This window comes from Bubalus bubalis, chromosome 4 (genome assembly GCF_019923935.1).
Source record: "Bubalus bubalis isolate 160015118507 breed Murrah chromosome 4, NDDB_SH_1, whole genome shotgun sequence".
Taxonomy (NCBI): domain Eukaryota; kingdom Metazoa; phylum Chordata; class Mammalia; order Artiodactyla; family Bovidae; genus Bubalus; species Bubalus bubalis.
This window is the reverse complement of record NC_059160.1, coordinates 50045190-50066305: the sequence shown is the minus strand read 5'-3', so window position 1 is coordinate 50066305 and position 21116 is coordinate 50045190. Positions and strand designations below refer to the sequence as shown.

Sequence of the window (21116 nt, the reverse complement as noted above, 5' to 3'; positions counted from 1 at the left end):
TGGGGAAGATGACACCGCCTCACCAGGAGCTTAGGAATACAAGCCAGTGGGAAGAGATACCTGACAAGCAGGATGCTAAGATCCTGCCCCGAGAGGTGAAGGTGGGGCACTAGCTTGGAGAGACAAGATGTCCAGAAAAGTCTCTTTGAGGCGGTGACATTTGAGCTGAGACTTGAAGAATGATGAAAGGGCAAGCAGGGAAGGGGCTTGGAGGGAGGTGTGGGAGAGACGTGCTCCAGGTGAAGGGAACAGGTGGGACCAAATACTCTGAGATGGGAACCAGCCTGGCACGCCTGAGGGCCAGAGAGGAGGTCTCTGTGCTAGGGAGGGGACATGTATCCAAGGAGTTTACTAGAGAGGCTATTGGGAGCGGGGAGCAAACTTTTGGGAAAAATTAAAGACCATTTTGTAATAATATGCTTTACTATTACTTGTTTAATACCTGGGGGCTCATTATCTTGGTCAGGACCCAGTCTTATCATGGTCTCTTTGGGGTTCAGAGGGGCTGCCCCCCCCACACACACACACTTACACACAGAGCCACAATGGGGAGTATGAAAGCCTCCGGAGGCTCCCGTGGTCTCCTTGGCAACAGCCCTGGGTGCCTCCTCTCCCCTGAGCTCCAGATACCACCTCCGCCCTTCTCACTCTTTTCCTACCTGTTCTTCTGACTGTGTAAGGCAAGCTGTCTCTCCTGTGGAAGACCAAGCCCTCACTACTGGACCTTGGAGCCCTCCTTCTTGACCTGTGAACAGCTGGTTCTCTTCGCTTGCTTTGGGCCTAACAGCCTTCCTCCACTGCCCCTCAGGCTCCCACTCAAAAGGCAGAGAACAGTTCACTTGGCCCCCTCAACAACAGAGGGCAGCCGTTGCTGTCATAACCCCTTCTCCTGGCTTGTCTAGGCTTCAGTCTGTCTGTCTCCCTCACAGGAGGCAGCCTCCCACCTAATCCCTTGGGGCTCCACTCTCCAACTGTCAGGGAAGACAGATGGGAGAACAGAAGACTTCACACATTCGCAGGCAGACTTTCTCCCTACTTGCTGCCCTTGCCATCCTGGCTGACTGGCTCCTGTTCATGTTGGCGTGGCCCTTAGCACAGCAAGGAAATCTTTGTGTCGACCAGCCTGCAAACGCAGAGCTCTAGCAAAGGGAGCCCAGAACTCCTCCCCTTCCGCCCCTCTGATCTACAAAAAGCAGCTCGTTTGCATAGCTGTCTTGGAAACTGAAAAGAATGTAAACGAAGCAGCTCTTTGGGGCACTCCTCTTATTTCTGATTCTTTCTAGAAATGTGTTTTTTTGCCCTCGTCTGGTAGCTATTAACACCTTTTTTCCTGACCTGTACATAAGCACCTTCCTCCACTCCCAGGGGCTTATCTCGACTCCTTCCAGGTTCTTACCAAGGCCAATAACTCACCATCCTATCTTCTAGGACTCCAGTGAATGTGAACCTAAAAAAGATGTTCTCTAAATGATAGGCACTAATAATAACCTTCGACACTGTTGACTTGCTTCCTCTTCAAAAACCTGCTTTTAGGCTGCAGTTCATAAGTGGATTCAATTGCAAAATGCTATTTTTAATGAAGTCGTTGTGTTTTTCTTGGCAGTATTGTTCTCTTGGGTTGATGGAGTGGGACCTATCACAACTCCATAAATGATAAAATGATACAGTTCAAACCCATCCATCCATCCATGTCTATTTGGACATACTGTGACTCAGGTACACATGCACTCACTCTCTCTCTCTCTCTCTTTCTCCTGTATTCCCAGTGGGGTTATTCGTTCTTTGGGGTTTGACTTCCCCAAACATTGCAGATGAAGAGCACAAAGTCTGTATGACAGGTTGAATAAATATCAGCCCAGCTCTGGCTATGAAATGTTTTGCTCTTCTCCTGCTGGATGCTTCCTAGACCAAGAGTCAGTCTTGCAGAATCTCACTGATGACTTCCCACCAACTTTCATTAACAGAGTCTTAAGAATTTAACGTAAACTGTGAACATGACTGATACTGTGTACGTGCAACTTCAAGCTAATTTTAACTTTGTGGAATTTCTTTCCCCTCAACTAGTACCCTTTTAATAGCCCCACTTCCCGGATGGAACCTTGTCTGATGAGCAGTACTCCCAGACTGCATCCTACCCCAGTCACCCCCCGATGGCCAGAGGTGCCCACAGCCAACACGTGCTACACAAGCCCGTCTGTGCATTCCACGAGGTATGGAAACTCTAGTGACATGTACACACCCCTGACCACGCGCAGGAATTCTGAGTACGAGCACATGCAACACTTTCCTGGCTTTGCTTACATCAATGGAGAGGCCTCCACAGGATGGGCTAAGTGACTGCTTTCATAGGAATCCATATTTAATATTAATAATAATAATAATAATAATAATAATAAACCCATCACCCACCCACCCCCAGAAGACTTTATCTCTCTACATTGTAACTCCTGGACTATTCCTAGGCATCCACTTTCCTAATGAACATGAGGCTGGGATTCAGTGCCGGATGAATAAACTTTAGTTCTGAAACAGGGCTCACTAAGAGTCAGTGAGATTGGGTTCCCGTATCCAAGCCAGACTTGACTGTTTGTACAGAGCACTATCTCGGGCAGGCCGACCCGTGACATTTCCCTCTGTTCCATGACTTCTCAACCACTCCCAGTAAACCACTTATTTTCCTGTTGACAAAAACTCTTTAGTCTTGAAGGATGGATACTAGAGACAGAATCTGGTTGGCACTCTTGGATGGGCACATAACTGACCAAGAGTATTCACCTTTCCATCTGGCTGTCATCTTACTGTACGATGAACAGCCCTCAGAAGTGTCTTAAACATCCCAACTTGCTGGTGGTGTCAGCACTGCTTCCTGGAGCACCAGGGCTAAATGGAGGTGCCCAGAAACCCTAGAGTCCCTGTTACACCCACGCTGTCACCGTCCCTGCCTGGTCTTGGAACATAAGCACTGTTGAGAGGGAAGGAAGAGGCCTGTTCCGTATGCCTTAAGTAGACTGAGGTTTGTAGGGGACCGGTTCTTCTACACACAAGTATTTGTCTTAAGTTTGCACAATGGCTAGTGTCAGCAAAAGGCAGAAGAGGGTTTTCTAAAGTTCTGTGAGAATGCGGACTTATGGCATTGAGTATCACACGCAGCTCTGCTGTATTAACTTTGTGAACCTGAACGGACCAAACTTTTAACTTACCAAGCACCAAGTGTGAAGATGACTTTCACGGTTCCTTCATAAGACTGTAATAATTTCCGACACTTTGATAGAAAAAATTCAAAGCTGTGCCTTTGAGCCTATACTATACTGTGTATGTGTGGAAATAAAAAAAAATGTATTGTACTTTTGGAAAATTTTTTCATAGGCATTTTTCTGTCAGATTTGTAGCAATTTGTGAGGTTTGTTAGAGATTAACATAGGTTTTCTTTCTGTATTATATAAAACACCAAGAAATTATGGTGGACCTATTACCCTATGGGTAAGAAATAAGTGGAAATATGACATCGGATGTTTTAGCAATTGTTCTGTAAATAAAATCTTTGATCACACCACTCAGTGTGATAATCATGTCTACAGCTAAAATGGAAATAGTTTTATCTGTACAGTTGTGCAAGATATGAATGGTTTCACACTCAAATAAAAAGTATTGGAATGACCAGCTTTCTTTTTGTTCATTTTGTGTTTGATACGACCTCTGTATGTGTGTGTGCGCATATGTGTTTTTGTGTGTGTGTGTAATATATATGACATTCTAAATACCTAGGATGTAAGTAGGCAAAACAAAAATAAATGGTCTTCTATGGTTGTGCTTATCGAGTTCCTTGTGATCTTGTCATTATTAAAATGTGGATAGGCCACACATGCAGTCCTTAAAAAATGATTTAGCACCTACAACCTGATTGTAAGAACCAGTCCTACATACAAGGATTGACCTGAAGTTTTCCTAATGGCTAGTGTCAGCAACAGAGAAGGCAATGGCACCCCACTCCAGTACTCTTGCCTGGAAAATCCCATGGACGGAGGAGCCTGGTAGGCTGCAGTCTATGCGGTCGCTACGAGTCGGACACGACTGAGCGACTTCACTTTCACTTTTCACTTTCATGCATTGGAGAAGGAAATGGCAACCCACTCTAGTGTTCTTGTCTGGAGAATCCCAGGGACAGGGGAGCCTGGTGGGCTGCCATCTATGGGGTCGCACAGAGTCGGACACGACTGAAGTGACTTAGCAGCAGCAGCAGTGTCAGCAAAGGGCAGAGCCTTTCAGCTCTTACAAAGGATATTATTCTTCAATGCCAGAATCATTAGGAGGTCCCCTGACACTCAGTTCATTATGCTTTAATGATCGCTAGGTGTAAAGATTGGAGAAGGCAATGGCATCCCACTCCAGCACTCTTGCCTGGAAAATCCCATGGATGGAGGAGCCTGGTGGGCTGCAGTCCATGGAGTCGCAAAGAGTCGGACACGACTGAGCGACTTCCCTTTCACTTTTCGCTTTCCTGCATTGGAGAAGGAAATGGCAACCCACTCCAGTGTTCTTGCCTGGAGAATCCCAAGGATGGTAGAGCCTGGTGGGCTGCCGTCTATGGGGTCGCACAGAGTCGGACATGACTGAAGCGACTTAGCAGCAGGTGTAAAGATATTTTGAGCACAGTGGTTTAAATGCTAATAAACTTCTGAAACAGGACACTAATATTATTAAATAGTTAATAAATATCAACAGATTTTTTTTTCCAGAACTGCAGTTTGATTCTAGGGCTGGAAAGTAAGGCAAAATTATTAAATGTTTTACCCAAATGTTAGAGTCTAGGATCTATGAGAAATTCAGATCCATAGATTTCCAGAAATGGCAGTACTGACTATTTTAACTAAAAGGCATGAGAATTCGACAACTCAATTTGCATTTTAAAAGGTTTATTTTTAAAGCCAGGCTCTTACTTGCTATTACATAACATACGTACACCTGAAACTGCTTTGGGGATTAAAATTATACATTTTATATAGTATCCCCTTTAAAAAAATTAGCTGTGTTGTTCTACCAAAAGAAAGCAGATGTTGGATTTCACTCTCTGATGGTAATTAGTTTGATCTTTCAGCCAAGGTCCATAAGTTGGCTTTATATGAGGAAAATAAGGGAGAGGAAGGATGAAATTTCATATTTAGTCACTGAAAATAAGCCTGAGAATAACCAGACCTATTGCTCTCTTTACAATCCAAAGCTCATGCTCCAGAAATGAATGGGTGTAGCAAGTCTGACTTTTGACCTACTAAGCACAAAAAATTAAGCAGTTGCCAAATTCTCTGGCCAGGTAGGAGCAGTACATAATATTGAAATAAACGACACCCATGTACACAAGTAATAACCACAAGCTCTTTAAACGCATAGATATTTAGGCAAAAATAGTCACAACCAACAAGGGCCTGAATCCTGGAAAATACAGTGATTACTCCAAGAACTTTGCAGAGGAAAAAATGTGTTCGCAGCACAGCCAGGAACCAAGAGAGTCATCAGCACTGCAGGAGGAAGGCAGCTTCAGGTGAGGCAAGTGGCCCCTGGGCGTTTCTCTCCAGACCACAAGGTACCCATCTCTTGGGAGATGAGTGGACTGCCTGTGTCCCCAATTGTTCTAAAGCTTCCACTTCAGAACAGAGAGGGATATGAGTAAGAAAAGATAACAACTGCTGTGAGTTCATGACTCAGCTGCACCTTCTCTCCCTCTTGACGGTTCCTAGCCAGTCACCATGATGGCAATGGGCAAGGTCGGCCACTGGAGTGAGGCCAGCCACTTGTCAGAGGAAGAACAGAGGAGTCTTGGCAATAAAGGGACCCTCCCCTCTTCAGGACACTCTCTGAAAAGGACTCTGCCAGCTTGAAACTAGCTGAAGTCATGAACGGCAGCCAGGATGGCTCACCCACGTCGCAGGCCTGTGGAGTCCAGGCATCCATCCTGCTGAGCCCTTGTCAGGCCTCTAGCATAGCCCAGGTCTGGGAAGAAAGGGGAGCTGTGGCCCCTCGGAGACCACAGCCTGGTTACAGACCAATCAAAAATGTGCATCATCAAATAAACCCAACCTCACTGGAGAGAGGGCCTGAAATCATGGAAAGGTGACCTTGGAGGGGTCACCTCCCCACTCTGGGCCTTGAGCAGGCCTGCTCTATGATTATGACATCCTGAATTACAGTCTGTGTGCTGATGGACCAGGGCGGGCAGATCTGGGTGAGGAGGGTGGACAGCTTAGGGAAAACAAAGAACAGACTGGCAGCTGGGAAGTGATTCAGGGAGGCAGCCACGAGAGAGAAGGCGATGGCTCCACCAGCTGGTGCTAAAGAAATGGCCTGAGGTTCACATCCACGAGCTGAGCCCATATCCCTACACCACCATCACCAGGCAACACCCCTTCCTTGTATCTGATCCCACTCTCACGACTCCACTGGGGCAGTAGTCTCCTGCTATCTCCCCCATCCTGCAGATCTGTCCTATTTGCTTTAACGTGACATCAATCAAAATGACGTGAATCTGGAGAAGGAAAGAGCAAAAACGAACAGGCTATTTGTCCCAGCTTTTCATACCTCTTAAAGGCAGAATGGAAAGATTGAAAAAAATTAAATCCTAGGAAAGGGCTAAACACTCCCTTTATCACATGGGAAAGAGTGTGGGGGTGGGGCAGCTGTAGAGCTCCTGAAACTCAGAGTTCAGACTTGGTCAAGGGCCTGAAGTATGCAAATCATCATTATTGTCAGAAGCTTAAGGGAAAAATAGAGGGATGTCCTCACTGGCTTCAAAGTGAGGTAGAACCGAGATTAAATCTTGGTTCCACCAGAGATGATGTAGAAGGGGCATTCCTACTCTAAGTAGGATTAGACATCATCTGTTCTGAGTTCTAGCTGCCCATTAGCATTACTCTATCAACTCCGTAAAAATAGGGATGTGTAGGATTCACCCACAGTCAATAACTGACCTGGAATGTGATGGGGAAATCTTTTAAGCTCTCCAGATGATTCTAATATGCAGCCCAGGTTGAGAAACATGAACTTTGCCACCTTGAAGTTCTAAGATCCAGGGACTGCTCTCCCCTGAATAGGTACCCCGAGTTTCCTTTTTATAAGATTCCGGTCTGTTCAGAGTGGCAGACACCAATCATCCACACTGTTTATAGTTTCCCCCAGCTGACAAACCTCTCCCTGACAGCACTGTTTTGTTTGTCCTTCAGCCCAGCCCACCTCCCTACCACTCTGCCGCCTGCCCTCCTAACCTGGACCTTCTCTGCTTCGGTTCCTTGGCAGCCTCCCAAACTAAGCCAGCCCTTGTGGTTTCCTCTTCTTCCAAGGAGGTCAGAACCTTTTGTGCTTCATCAGCCTCCTCCCTGAAGCTCTTCCTCCATCCCTCCTCCTGCATCTCGACTCCCCCCGCCCCGCCAGCCCTCTCTCCCCCATATTTTGCTGCTACTGGTGTAGGTGGAACGGAAGATGTAGGCTCAAGAGTTGAGAAAAGAGCTGTTGCTAGGAAAGGAGTGTGGGTGAAGAGAGAGGGTGGGTGGAGAAATAGGGCTCCCCAGTTTTATTCCTCCCTTTGTCATCATAAATGCCTCCAGAGCTAAAACCAGTTGTTTTAAGAACTATTATGAAAAATAATAAGGTCTGACCGTGACAGCAGGGGTGAGAGAATCAGCTTCAGAACAGCTGCAGTGCTGATCCTTGATAATTATAACAGTCTCCTGATAGATGGGAAAGCCACTGAGAGAAGTTTCTAAGAGTGAATTCTCCAAGAACTACCAAACGGTGCCCTGACCAGAGACAGTATCCAAAACGTCCCAGCCTGTGCTACACCTCGTGGAAACAAGAACCTGCCAAATGTCTTCCTAAGGACTGAAATGTAATTACAACAGCAGGCCAAGTTTTAAATGAGGAGACAAACTTCCTTCTCCTCACACTGAGCAACGCATGGTCCATTCCTGAACCAGCTCTAGAGGTTCCTGTTCCTGGGGGGTCTGCAACATGCCAGCCCCATCAGAAGCACCTTTCCCACTTTTTATAACCTCCTTGAGATGTCAGTGGTGTAGTCATTTCTGTTTACAGGTGGAGAGACAGAGGCTATGACCGGTTTAGTGTCCAGAGTCAGGATGTACAAACTGCACTGTTCCATTCCAGACTGTTTTCTCTGCTACAACACCCTGCCTCCTTCCTCCTTCCTACTTTTGTTTCCACGCCATCCCGCCCCCATTCCTCTCTAAGTGGCTTTGCAGTTTATAAATCAACCTTGACCATGGTAAGAGAACCTGCTGGGGTTGAAGAGAGTTTCAGAAGTTCTGGGAAATTTGTGTGTGTTCAATGAAGGCAGCTTCTAAGCTGCACCAGCTCTTTCTCCCACACCCAAGGTGGCATCCACTCACTGTAAGTTCACAGCAGACACCAGCTTCCCTCCGTCGCTTCCCAGGGTACATACAAACCAATACATTATCAAGAATCAAGACTTGGTCATTCTACAGAGAAACAGGAACAAAAGAAAATCAATAATAATGTAAAAAAAAAAAAAAAAAAAGCAGGGCACAGGAGGATTTTTATTACTAGGTCAAAAAAAAAGCTCTGCAGGGGAGATGCAATGAGCCAAGCATTCACTAGAATGAAGTCATTGGAGGGGGTGGAGGAGGGGTGCTGGCTACCTCTTGCTGTTCAGGTCACTACCCTTTGACAGCAGTGGCCTCTGACCTCAACAACCCTACAATTCTGTTTGGACTGACCCTGAAACCCATGAAAGTCAGATGTAGGCAGTGCCCAAAAGTTGAGATAAAGCTGACTAATATGGGAAAAGCTCCCGGTATGTGCCCCCAGCTGAAAGGAGCTGGCAGTTCTTTGGCGGGAGATGCAATTTATTCTGTCCTCCTCCTTTCAGGGAAATGCTAATCCTTCATAGGCAACTGGAGGGGAAGACTAAAAAGTGGTGATGATGAATGACAATAATCCTTTGTCCACTGCCACCTCCTCCTAGGGTTGAAACTTAAGAGTTTAATCAAATGTTGGTAAGTAAATTAATGCTTTACTGCATTAAGAGTTAAAAAGGAAGTGGCGGGAAGAAAGGTTGTGAGAATGTATTTCCTCTGATATGTGACTCTGAAAAACTTAATTACAAAGACATTGGTATAGAGTGTGTGTGTGCACATGTGTGTGTAATGTTTTAGCCTCCTTATTTACATACACACACAAAGGACAGTCACTGTCCCCAAACTCTTTTGTCAAAGCATGTCAGTGTTAAAAACATTAACTTCAAGGTTTAAAGATCAAAGTGGTATGCTAAAATTACTTTTCTGTTGTTAAAAACATCAACAACGACAAAAACTCAAGCATTTGTTCACCAATAGTAATAACATGACCTTTATCCCCACATCTTCCAGCATCACTGTGAGGGAGGCTGCATTTTTCATTCCAGTTCCGCTAACATCTGAGTGGCTACTCCATGCCAGGACTGCTGTGCTGGCCGCTCGGACAGTCATCTCCTTTAACCCTTATGACATCCTGCAAAGTACGTATTATCATGTTCGTCACAGTTGAGAAAATCAATGCTCAAAGGAGGCAAGTAGAATCTTTGGGCTTTCAAGTTTTCCTCTGAGATACAAAAAACTGGTTGCCAGAATGGTTTTAAGGAATTTGACAAATGATGGGCTTCTGAGACTCACGCGGTGAATTGGGACTGAACACCAGGTTTTCCAATTCCCAGTCCAGCTCTTTCGCCACATTACAGCACTGCCACCCAAAGTGCTGGGTTTTCCCAAGAGGTGTTTGGATGGGAGTCCAAGCCAGCGAGATGCAAATAGGTCTGACCCACATTCCAGCTCTTGGATAAATAAAAACTCCTAAAGGGCAGAGCCCATTTCGTGTGCTTAATTTGAGAGCCCCACTGTGGACAGTCAACCAGTATTAAACAACTACAGGTACATTTGCCAAGGACTAACAGCATGGGCTCAATTTTAGCAATTAGAATACTGCAGAGGAATATTACAGAGGAATCTCATACAGGTACTGAAAGGCTGCATCAAGTAATCATAAATTTCTAAGAGTTTAAAAAGAAACCTCTGAAGTCACCTAATTAAACTCTAATTTTATAAATAAGATCCAGAGAAATTAAAATAACACACACAAGGGTTTGACACCAGTCAGCAACAGACCTTTTCCTGTCTCCCAGTTCTATTTATGTTATATGGTATTGTGAGGTAGTTTTCAGGAATGGAACATGTTGTAAGCTGAAACTGGATTGGATGGTTATATAGAGTCATCAGTGATAATGACGTCTCCCAGATTTAATTTTTCCTTATCCCACTTGACCAACTGACCTCTAAATCTCCCTTGCTTTCAAATTCAGCTAAGTTGGTTTTCATTTCTCAATAAGTGTTTCTTTAGTTCTGGCCTCTCGAACTTCTCTCTTGGCATTTCCCCCTATCTGCTAGCCCTCTAAGCTCTTTGTAGTATTCTCTATATAGTTCTCCAAGAAGGCTTCTCTGATTATTCTTCTTCCCATAAATGTTTATCTTGCTTTTATTGGCATAATATTTACATTCAATTTGTTCCTTCCTAACAGTAGCAAAGATCTGCCAACTGCCTGGATGCTTCTTATATTCCCAAAGAACAGGATCAATTGATTCTACTTGTTTTTATTTTTTATGCTTTTCATACCATTCTGGGGTTCTCAAGGCAAGAATACTGAAGTGGTTTGCCATTCCTTTCTCCAGTGGACCACATTTTGTCAGATCTCTCCACCGTGACCCATCTGTCTTGGGTGGCCCTACATGGCATGGCTCATAGTTTCATTGAGTTAGAAAAAGCTGTGGTCCATGTGATCAGTTTGGTTAGTTTCCTGTGACTGTGGTTTTTCACAACAAACTGTGGAAAAGTCTTAAAGATATGGGAATACCAGACCACCTGACCTGCCTCCTGAGAAATCTGTATGCAGCTCAAGAAGCAACAGTTAGAACTGGACAAGGAACAACAGACTGGTTACAAATCGGAAGGAGTACGTCAAGACTGTATACTGTCACCCTGCTTATTTAACTTATATGCAGAGTACGTTATGCAAAATGCCGGGCTGGATGAAGCACAAGCTGGACTCGATTGCTGGGAGAATTAGCAATCACCTCAGATATGCAAATACCACCACCCTTATGACAGAAAGCAAAGAAGAACTAGAGAGTCTCTTGATGAAAGTGGAAGAGGAGAGTGAAAAAGTTGGCTTAAAACTCAACATTAAGAAAACTAAGATCATGGCATCCGTTCTTACCACTTCATGGCAAGTAGATGGGGAAACAGTAGAAACAGTGACAGACTTTATTTTCTTGGGCTCCAAAATCACTGCAGATGGTGACTGCAGCCATGAAATTAAAAGACGCTTACTCCTTGGAAGGAAAGTTATGACCAACCTAGATAGCATATTCAAAAGCAGAGACATTACTTTGCCAACAAAGGTCCGTCTAGTCAAGGATATGGTTTTTCCAGTGGTCATGTACGGATGTGAGAGTTGGACTGTGAAGAAGGCTGAGCGCCGAAGAATTGATGCTTTTGAAATGTGGTGTTGGAGAAGACTCTTGAGAGTCCCTTGGACTCCAAGGAGATCCAACCAGTCCATCCTAAAGGAAATCAGTCCTGAGTATTCATTGGAAGGACTGATGCTGAAGCTGAAACTCCAATACTTTGGCCACCTGATGTGAATAACTGAGTCATTGGAAAAGACCCCAATGCTGGGAAAGATTCAACATGGGAGAAGGGGACAACAGAGGATGAGATGATTGGATAGCATCACTGACTCATTGGACATGAGTTTGAGTAAGCTCTGAGAGTTGGTGATAGACAGGAAAGCCTGGCATGCTACAGTCCATGGGACTGCAAAGAGTCAGACACGACTGAATGACTGAACTGACTGAAGACAATGCTATGCTCCAGTGAGCCCCAGATTATTTGTTAAAGGTACAAACCATGTCAAATAACTTTGCTACAAAAAAGAAACTTCATTCTTAATAGAAAATGAATTTAAGGTAACTTTTAACCTCCCAGATTTTTCTGATTTCTCAAAGACTAATTAATGAGTCACATGCTTATAAGGCTGATAGTCTACAAAAAAATTATATTCGTTTAGTGGTTGATATTATATCAGAATACTGGTCCAGTGATTATCAACCAGGAAGCTTTTAAAACTACCAGTACCCAGGCCTCACCACAGATCAACTAAATCAGAATCCTTGCAGGTATGCCCAAGCCATGATTTTCATACATCATATTGTAATTTGATTTGCACATATTTATATGTAAAACCTCACTCTCACTAATAAATTTGTCTAAAGAATGAGCATGTTCAAATATGCTTTTGTTGTCCTTAGATCATAGAATGTTAGAACTGAGAGAGAACCAAGACTCTATCTGGATCAGTTCCTTTATTTTACAGTTGAGGACACCAGATGACATTGAGAGAGTAGCCTCACATGGTGGCGTGGTGGTTGTTGAGTGACACTTTGTATCTCGAATTAGTGAAATTCTCTGAAGTCCAATTGTGGAGCTGTAGTGAGTAGGCCAAGCTGTTTAGTTTTTAAATTTCTTCTAAAGAAAATGTATAAAAAATATTACATGTGAAAGACTTGGATTCTAAAAGCTGTTACCACCAGGTACTTCTATAAGACCTTTAATTTGGCACATTCCAACCAGTCCATTGTTATGGCAGAGGAAATGCCAGCACAGGATATATCAAAGTCCAAAATAAATGACTAGTATCTATTTGCAGGGTTTTTCATTGGCCCTGACCCATACGGTCGTAGCATTTTATGCTATCAGAGCCCAGAGCATTTCTAGCCCTTAACTATACCACTTATGAGCACTTATTGCTCACGAGCAAGCTAATCCATACACTGAACTTCCCTTTTCTTTATAAAAAGGAAGATAGTGCCTGTCCTACTGACCTTGCATTTTCCAGCTATTACAAGGATTAAGTCAGATGATCTATGTGGAGATATTTTGAGAACAGTACAGCACTATCCAAACATAAATACAGAATTATATTATTATATCTTAGAGCAGTGACTTGTGAATAAATATTTGTTGCTTTGATTACCCAGACTCTAAATCCCAATTCCTTGGCACCAAGCCAGGCAAGAATCAACAGGAACTGGAGTTACTGCTGAACTAGAAACTCTAGTCACTGAAAGTATCACATAACTAAATATTCAGGGAGGTAAAGTGATGTAGTGATCCAGAATTTAGCTAGTCTAGGCTCTAGTCCCAGAGTCTGCTTTTAACTATTGACTTTGGACAAGTCACTTAATTTTTCTGGGACCAGAGTCTAGTCAGTGGTCAAAGGATGACTTGAATTAGAGTCAAAGATCCTTTTGATTTATAAAATCAGAATATTAGTGCTTAATTAAAATTACTAAAGTGCAATTTCCCAAGCCATTAATTCATGTGGTTTCACATTTTTAAAATCTCTTTTTAGAAGTAGAGGGTTGAAGCCTAAAAACATAAGCCTATTTCTGGTAAACAGACATTTCAAACACATGTGTATAAGACCCTCTTTAAAATAAATGTCTCTACTCAGATACTTTATGCTAGCTAGTATCCTATCCAGGAGCCGTTGCTCCAAAAATAAATATATGGTTACCCAAAAACCATGTAGTACAGTACTGGACAGAGAGTAGGCAACCAAATATTTTATGTTACAGTTCTCGGTTTGAGTCTCAGTTGGTGTTATTTAACTAATCCGAGCCTGATTTCCTATATGTAAATGGGAATACCTCGCTCAATGATCCACTGAGATGGTGTACAGTAGAATGCTTTGTAAACAATTAAAGATAACTGCAAGATATTACTATTAAATGAGGAATATAGTTTACTAAACCGTGGCCTAAGAAGATACATTTTAAAGAGACAGACCAAAATCTGACTTTATTATGGACACAGCACTTACCCCAATATCTGGCTCAACAGATATGCTCAATAAAGGTTTGCTGCATGAAATGTACGATCCACCGAAAGACCAAAAGCTCCATGAGCTCAGATTCCATACTTCTTATTTCTAAGTTCTCAGATCCTAGCACAACATCTGACACATAGAAGAAACTCAATAATTATTAGATGAATAAATTTTTGCCCCTTCTAATTCTTCAGCACAGCTCAAGAGGGAGAGGTAAGCAGGGCTGGCATGGAAGATGATTCTGGTAAAGGTCTTGGAATGGAAAACTGAAAGTTACTTTTAGAATTCATCCACACTCTAGCAAATAGTTTGGGAGTGTAGAAAGAGCATAGATAGGATTCGAGTTCAAATTCAATTTTCAAATTCTGCCATCTCAGTAAATTAACCTATTAACCTCTTCAAGACTCAGATTCCTCACCTTAAGAATAGTACCTCCCTCACAAGCTTAGGGCTTCCCCAGTGGCTCAGCAGTAAAGAATTTGCCTGCAATGCAGGAGAGGCAGGAGATGTGGGTTTGATCCCTGGGTGGGGTAGCTCCCCTGGAGAAGGGCATGGCACCTCACTCCAGTATCATTTCCTGGGATATCTCATGGACCGAGAAGCCTGGTGGGCTGCAGTTCATAGGGTCACCAGGAGTAGGATATGACTGAAGCAACTGAGCATAAGGTTAACGACTAAAATGGAAGCTCCATAATAGTAGGGACTTCATTTTGGGTCCACTGTAGACACACTGAACTGTCCTGTACTGTATTGAACAGTGTCTGGCACAGCACAGATTCTCTAATATCTGTTGACTTGGTTTGTGAGAAACTGAGATAACATAGGTAAAGTATGTGACAGAATGTCTGTCTGCATGTAGCAAACACTTAGCAAATGTGAGATTCCATCATCATCATCATTACCATTACTAGTATATCCATATTACAACATTTACTAGCGGTCGTAGAGGACCTGCCTTTGGGGAAAGACGTAGATACAAATATCGAATTCCCTACTTACTGGCTATGTGACTTTGGACAAATTACTTAATCTATTTGGATTCCTATGGTTCCACAAAAATCTCAGTGCCGTGAGAAATCACCTAACACTGAGTCTTGAGTCCCTAACACGCGATACACGGCGGCTATTATTATTATTATGAAGGCAAAAAACCCCGCCGAGTCCCCTTTTATCCGAGAGCTGTCTACCATTTCCCACATTATTGTAGCTGAATACATAGCATGACCGCAAACAAGGAAGGAAGGAAAGAATTTCAAAGAGACCGAAACCGCTAAACGAGAAAAGAGGGAATTAAAACGGTGCATGACAGTTCCCACCAAGGGGTGCCAGTTTCCGCGGCTGTCAACCAGTCCGACCAGCCAGGGCTGGAGCAGGACAGTCAGCTCGGTAAGGAACAAAAAGGAGGCAGAGCCGACGTTTGGACCCTCCCCCTAACGGTCTCCGGGCCGCTGGCCTCAGGCGGCCGCTGGACTCCCGTTTCCGGCCTTTGCAGGACCACAGTTCCCAGCATGCCGTTGGCGGGAAGTCTTTCCCGCTGGATGACTACGAGTCCCAACATGCCATTCGGCAGATCTCAGATACTCCAGTAGATTAGATGGAAGAGTGGAATGACCCCGTCGCACGAAGGGAATTGTAGTCCATTTAGCTGGTTGCTCTTAGAGGGGCGGGGAAGAGCCGGGTCGCTCTCGTCAGCTGAGGAGAATGATTCATAGAGGAGGGTCAGGAGAGAAGAACAGCTCTGTCTGTGAAAGCCCACTTAAAAGGCTGGACTCTTCTCCGAGGGAGGGAGAGTCAGGGGAGCAAGCAGGGTCTCGGGCCTGACCCCCAACGTCAGGCCGTCCGCCAGGCCTCTACCGCGTAGTGGGCCTTGTCAGAGGTGGCGGCTAGGCGCCGGTTGCTGGGGGACCGGTGACGTCGCGGGGTGAAAGTTGAGGGGCGGTGACGTCGGGCCTGCCCGGGCGGAGGCTGGCGGGCTGGAGGCAGAGGGAGGGAGGGAAGGAGGGAAGGAAGGAAGCTGGGAAGAAGCGAGCGAGCGGGGGCGCGAGGCGTTTACCTGGAGGCAGCGGCTTGGGCGCGCAGAGCGGCCGCGGCTCCCCCGCACCTGCGGCCATGGATGAGGAGCGCGCCCTCTACATCGTCCGGGCCGGCGAGGCGGGGGCTATCGAGCGGGTCCTGAGGGATTACAGCGATAAGGTAAAGAGCCCTGGCCCCGGGCGTTCGGTATAGCACCCTTGGGCCGCCCCCCCCCCGGGCTTGCATATCGCATCCCTCCCAAGGCTCTCCCCCCCCACCCCCCTCACGCCGGGGATGCGCATTGCTCTCCCCCGAAACGTTTCCGGCTTGGGCATGCGTGTTTGTGCCCCCAGCCTTTTCCATCCGTGCATCCTGTATCCCCCCTGCCCCCACCCTGGCTCCCACCACTCTGATTCCGGCCCAGCAGCTTGTCCCACGGTCCTCTTCCCAAGCGTGCAAGTCACACCCCCGGAATCGGTGAATGTCCGTCTGTGCCCTGTGCCCCACTCTTGGATGCAGAAATGCACGCGAGGCTTCCTCACCTGCATAGCATAAAAATACGTGTTTCTTTGCATAAACACGGCCTTTGACATGCCTAAGACGTAGCGGCCACGATGGCAGTTCTTTATAGACGTACAGCACTGTACAGTTTTCAAGGCATGATGTTTCATATATGGTCTAACTTGATTCTCAGAATATTTGTAGAGTAGATAGTATCATCCGTCCCATTTTCTAGATGAGAAAACCGAGGCACGAGGAACTGAAATCACGCCAAGGTCATGGACCTACTGGGAGGAGACTAACTCCTAATAATACCTGTTATTTGTATCGCATTATCAGCTTTCCCATCCTTTATCTTATTTAATCTTGACAGCCGTCCAGTGAGGTTTTATCTGCGTTTTGCAATTGAGATTCTAGATCGGTTAAGTAACTTGCCCAAGGTCATACTTATGAGCTGGGATTCCAACCTAGGTCTTCAAACCATTCATTATTCTTTCCACTTTACAACTCTACACTAAAAAGGTATTTTCTTTTATATCACAGTCACTTCTCTGAATGTCTCTTCAAGAACCGTTAGCTCTCCATTACTTTTCCTTCCAGGAATTGTACAAGCTGACTTCTAAAGGTGACATACCACACCTTTATTCTTCCATTTAGAAGACTACTTAATAGAAATGACTGACTTCTGTGAGAACACACCCAGCACCATGTCACATCCTAGATATAACATATTCCTTCCTTTCCTTTGCTTCCATTCATAATTTCTCCTGTGTTTGCTATGTGCCCACCACTGCACTAACCTATGCTTTGCATTATGGAACTGCCAGTATGCCATTTCTGCCCTATGTGGAAAATATCCAAAAATCAGGCAACTTCACTCCCGTTTGATCTTCTCAACAATCCTGTGAGGAAAGTGATGATATTCCTTGTTTCACAAATGAGAAAATTTAGAATGTTGTTGCCCCGAGTCCACACAGTCATTGAGAGATGGGGCTGAGATTTGAATCTAGGTTTTCTGATTGCTCTTTTACAGTACTATGCTGTTTTCTTTGGGTGGCTGCATGGATTCAGTTATATTCATATCTTAGCTTCTTCAGTCTCTGATATGCTTTATTGTTGCATATCTGCTTAACTTAGGAGAAATTAATTTAATGCACAGGTGTACATATTTGGAGATTATGGTTGTCCCGTGGTATCTGCTGGGGATTTGTTCCTGGACCCTTTTCCTCCCTCGTGGATACCAAAATTCATGGATGTTCAAGTCCCTTATATAAAACGGCATGTTGTTGTTGCTTAGTTGCTAAGTCATGTCCAACTCTTTTGTGACCCCATGTGACCCCATGGACCCCATGGACTATAGCCCACCAGGCTCTTCTGTCCATGGGATTTTCCAGGCACAAATACTGGGGTGGGGTGCCATTTTCTTCTCCAGGGGATGTTCCCGAAACGGGGATTGAACCCGCATCTTCTACATTGGCATGCAGATTCTTTACCACTGAGCCACCTGAGAAGCCCATAAAATGGCATGTGTGCTTGTGTGCTCAGTTGCTCAGTCATGTCCAACTTGTTGCAGCCCCAAGGACTGTAGCCCACCAGGCTTCTCTGCCCATGGAACTTTCCAGGCAAGAACACTGAAGTAGGTTGCCATTTCTTACTCCAGAGGATCTTCCTGACCCAGGGATCAAACCTGCGTCTCTTGTGTCTCCTGCATTGGCAGGCAGATTCTTTACCACTAGCACCACTTGGGAATAACCTATACACATCCTCGCTTATACTTTGAATCATCTCTGGATTGCTAATAATACAATGTAAATGCTATGTAAATAATTGTAAATACAATGTAAATACTATGTAGCTAGTTGCCCATTAATTCAACTTTTGCTTTTTGGAACTTTCTCCAGTTTTGTTTTGTTTTTTTTCCTTCAAATACTTTTGATCCATGGTTGACTGAATTCATGGATGTGGAACCTGCAGATATGGAGGCCTGACGGTATATTCATGCAACTTGATTTCTAATTGCTTTCCAAAAACGACTTGAGGCAGCTACAAACAGATTTTCAAAAGAACAAAATGCAACAGAAAACTTGGCTGTTGTGTTGAATCACCTAGTGTTTATTTAGCACTTATTATATCCCAGGTATCCAGCAATAAATAGAAACTTTCTTCTGTGGGAAGGAAGGAGGAAAAAACCTCTACCTGGATCTTATCACCTCCTTCAATATTCCTCCTTCTCTTCACGACTAAAGTAGTTAGAACTCCAGATTTGCTTCCTCTAGTTTATCTCTTCCTTTCCTTGATCTACCTCCAGGTTAGTTTCATTTACTACTCCTGGCCAAGTACTGATAGCACTACTCCAAGTGCTATCAGAGCTTAAGTTCTGAACTTTCACATTGGGAATGGTTTTAAAGTTGTAATGACCAATGTGTATAGTTTTGGGGTGGCATTCTGGGGGCCAGCCTTGAGAATGCTGTGGCTTGATGTGAACTGGGTCGACCAACTCCTTCAGAAAAGAGTTTTCATGTTTAATGCTGATTACAGTAGATCCAGAGAACAAAGAAAATAGCTGCGTTTCATGTTGGCAGTGGGGCTTTGCCCCTCAAGGGAAGAAACTTTAGAGGCAGATGAAGAAGCAGGGCAAGTATGATTGCAGTGGTCTGGCAATAAGAATGAGGAGGTCAAATTAATTGTCCCACTCTCTGGGAAATGGAATCTGAAATTCTAAAAATGTGCCTGGGTCTACTGTGTGCCTTGTTTTCTTTATCTGGAAAAGTGGATGAGAAATGTTTAGAATGAAGTGATTATGAGGCATTAAAGAGTCTAACCAAGAAGGGAAATGAATAGAGAGAGAATGATTAGTTTGTTGTTCTCAAAAGGAAGCTCAAGTATTGTGGAAAGAAGGTTGAATTTGGAATCAGATAAATCTTGCTTCAAATCTACCATTTATTAGCTTCATGACTATGGATAAGTTATTTTAAGCCTGAGTCTCAGTTTCCTTATCTGTAACATAGGTAACAGATATGTACCTATGTACAGATATGTACCTTATCTGTAACTTAGGTTCCATCACCTAAGTTATTCTGAGGTCTAAATTAATTGATGTATAATGCCAAATACTGTGCAAGGCATCTAGGAGGCATTCCCTAATGATCAAGGTTCTCAAGAGGTCCTGTGGCAAGAGCACAGGTTCTAGAGCCAAATTGCCTGAATTCTGATCCCGAGTTTACCATCCATGTGGTATAGAACAAGGTACTTAACTTTACTGTCCCTCAGTTCACTCATCTGCCAAACATGGATAATAATAGTACCTGCATCATACATTGTTGTCAGGATTAAACAAGTTATATGTATAAATCAGAACACTGCCTGGCACTGAAGAAAAACCCATAGCAATTAGTTCTAAACAGAAAAAGTCAGAGATTAACCCTGTGGCATGGAGTTGACATAGTCTGATTAAAAAAAAAAATAGAGAATATACTTCAGTTTTTCTTTTTCCTTGACCCATGGCACTTATTAATGGCTGGCAAAATACTTTGTACCATGTTTAGAGCAACATTTACCTATCTGGCTCCAGGTAACATCTAATTTCTACTGTGTTAAGGAGATTCTGATTTTCAAGCTACCTTCTTTTATTCACTGATGTTGTCATCTTGGGGAGAAGGAAGATCTATCTATCCCTTTTAAAAGGAAATTTGCCTGTTTCTCAAGGGCATAATGCAAGTTGACTCAGTGTAGGAAAGTATTTTTTAAAAATAGGAAGAGTGGTTCCCCTTTTCCTCTCCTCTCAATTCATATGTTACAATGTATTGAGTGCCATGTATTTTGTTCTTTTAACAGATTTAATAGAGATACTGGTAGCCCTCATTATGATTATCAACAACAAACAGTGATCTGGGGCCTTGAGGTGCATAAAAGTATCTTAGTTCCTTGAATCCAGGATATTTGGACTAGAAGGAACCTCAAAGATCATTGGGTCCAATACTCTGAATTAATAGGAGAAGAAACTGGTGTAGCATCATCATCAACTATGATGATGACTAGAGAGATGGTTTGCGGCCATAGAGACCACCTGGGCATATGATTACCCCTTGGCAAGCTCCAACAGAATTCCATTATGTAAGTATGACAAGTTTATGGCCAAATGAAAGGTAAAAGTTACTTAAGATACAGACAGGTAGGTAGGTCTCTGAGATGAGTCCTCATAAGAGAGGAAAACAGCACTGATAGTAGTGAGGTGTGTTTATATTCTGCTGCTGCTGCTGCTGCTGCTGCTAAGTCGCTTCAGTCGTGTCCGACTCTGTGCGACCCCATAGACGGCAGCCCACCAGGCTCCCATTCCTGGGATTCTCCAGGCAAGAATATGGAGTGGGTTGCCATTTCCTTCTTCAGTGCATGAAAGTGAAAAGTGAAAGTGAAGTCTCTCAGTTGTGTCCAACTCCTTGCGACCCCATGGACTGTAGCCCACCAGGCTCCTCCGTCCATGGGATTTCCCAGGCAAGAGTACTGGAGTGGGTTGCCATAAGAATCCAATTGATAGGGACCTAATTTGGAGACAGTTGTAGAAATACAGCCTCCACATTTGAACAGGGTGTGTAAACATCCTGGACCATGTAAGAGGACATTTTGTTTTACACTTTGAGGTTGAGTTCTGACTCTTTGGGTTCAT

General features: G+C 44.1%; 2 protein-coding genes and 2 long non-coding RNA genes across 18 annotated transcripts in view; 3 read left to right on the top strand and 1 right to left on the bottom strand.

Moving 5' to 3' along the window:
* RFX4 (regulatory factor X4) overlaps positions 1 to 2656 on the top strand; it is a 171016-nt gene extending 168360 nt beyond the window's left edge. For all 5 annotated transcript variants that reach the window (XM_044941397.2, XM_006069578.4, XM_044941398.2 and 2 more), the window contains one exon: positions 2065 to 2656. In XM_044941397.2, the coding sequence (XP_044797332.2) occupies positions 2065 to 2337 (273 nt within the window). In that variant the 3' untranslated portion in view covers positions 2338 to 2656. The remainder of the gene's footprint in view (positions 1 to 2064) is intronic.
* LOC123333231 overlaps positions 1 to 16129 on the bottom strand; it is a 34581-nt gene extending 18452 nt beyond the window's left edge. The window contains exon 1 of the long non-coding RNA XR_006550446.2: positions 15993 to 16129. This is a non-coding gene — a long non-coding RNA (uncharacterized LOC123333231). The remainder of the gene's footprint in view (positions 1 to 15992) is intronic.
* Positions 4520 to 10752, top strand: LOC112584527. The gene is made up of 4 exons (XR_003108774.3): positions 4520 to 5536; positions 8891 to 9017; positions 9390 to 9517; positions 10571 to 10752. It is a non-coding gene; the product is annotated as an uncharacterized LOC112584527 (long non-coding RNA).
* The window catches only part of RIC8B (RIC8 guanine nucleotide exchange factor B), an 86891-nt gene continuing 81396 nt past the window's right edge, over positions 15622 to 21116 (top strand). For all 11 annotated transcript variants that reach the window (XM_045165392.1, XM_045165389.1, XM_045165390.1 and 8 more), the window contains exon 1: positions 15622 to 16132. In XM_045165392.1, the coding sequence (XP_045021327.1) occupies positions 16049 to 16132 (84 nt within the window). In that variant the 5' untranslated portion in view covers positions 15622 to 16048. The remainder of the gene's footprint in view (positions 16133 to 21116) is intronic.